Source organism: Meleagris gallopavo, unplaced genomic scaffold (genome assembly GCF_000146605.3).
Source record: "Meleagris gallopavo isolate NT-WF06-2002-E0010 breed Aviagen turkey brand Nicholas breeding stock unplaced genomic scaffold, Turkey_5.1 ChrUn_random_7180001827958, whole genome shotgun sequence".
NCBI lineage: Eukaryota > Metazoa > Chordata > Aves > Galliformes > Phasianidae > Meleagris > Meleagris gallopavo.
The window spans coordinates 1-889 of record NW_011101316.1 but is presented as its reverse complement, the minus strand read 5'-3'; the positions used below and the strand labels follow the sequence as shown (position 1 = coordinate 889).

Sequence of the window (889 nt, the reverse complement as noted above, 5' to 3'; positions counted from 1 at the left end):
GGGAGAACTAAGAAGTGGCCCTGAAGGTAGGACAGGCATAGAGCATGTAAAAACTGCATTTGAAACATCATGATTTGGGATTACAGAATTCTCTGCATATTTACCAGCTGGAGCTCTAGGGTCATTTCCTCCCATGGGCAGGGAAACATATCGGTGTGGTCTCACCTTGCAGCTCCAAAGAGCAAAGGGGTTGAAATAATTCAAGCAGGGTTGTAGATCTTCTTAATGACTTGACTCTTAGCACGCAGCACATTGCAGTAATTAAGCAAAAGTGTCCATCAGAGCAGCTACCTCTTGACTTCCCTGGCATAATTGTCTTTCTGTTCTCTGTGTGTAGGGGATCGGTTGCTACATGTTCCGCATTGACGACTCCGAAGTGGTGGATGCCACCATGCATGGGAATGCAGCCCGCTTCATCAATCACTCCTGTGAGCCCAACTGCTACTCTCGGGTCATCAACATCGATGGCCAGAAGCACATTGTCATCTTCGCCATGCGCAAAATCTACAGGGGGGAAGAACTCACGTACGACTACAAGTTCCCCATTGAAGACGCCAGCAACAAACTGCCCTGTAACTGCGGCGCCAAGAAGTGCAGGAAGTTTTTAAACTAAGAACTTCCACGAGCTGCAAGTGAGCCCTAAAGGGCGTGGGGCGAACCAAAGCTAACAGTGAACCCCTACCCTGCCATTCACGAGGGGAGGGGAGAGGACAGAGGCAGGAATGAAGATCGGCTGGGCTCAGGGACCCAACTGGCGGCTGTGTTTCTCTGTCAGAGTCCACATCTTCATGTCTTGCATGCGCACACTTACCCTTACGAAAGACACGGGCGACTGGAGAAGATCCTCAATGTGATTATGTTTTTGCTATTCTCTTTCCCACCCCAACCC

General features: G+C 49.8%; 1 protein-coding gene across 1 annotated transcript; it reads left to right on the top strand.

The window, feature by feature from the left end:
• The first annotated feature begins 17 nt into the window (after positions 1-17).
• On the top strand, positions 18-883 carry LOC104915590 (histone-lysine N-methyltransferase 2B-like). The gene has a single exon (XM_010726504.3). The coding sequence runs from the start codon at positions 353-355 to the stop codon at positions 611-613; it is 261 nt and encodes an 86-aa protein (XP_010724806.1). The 5' UTR covers positions 18-352; the 3' UTR covers positions 614-883.
• Positions 884-889: the final 6 nt, after the last annotated feature.

Excerpts from the sequence above, each read along its gene's own strand:
- LOC104915590 (XM_010726504.3), top strand. The coding sequence starts at position 353 with ATGTTCCGCATTGACGACTCCGAAGTGGTGGATGCCACCATGCATGGG.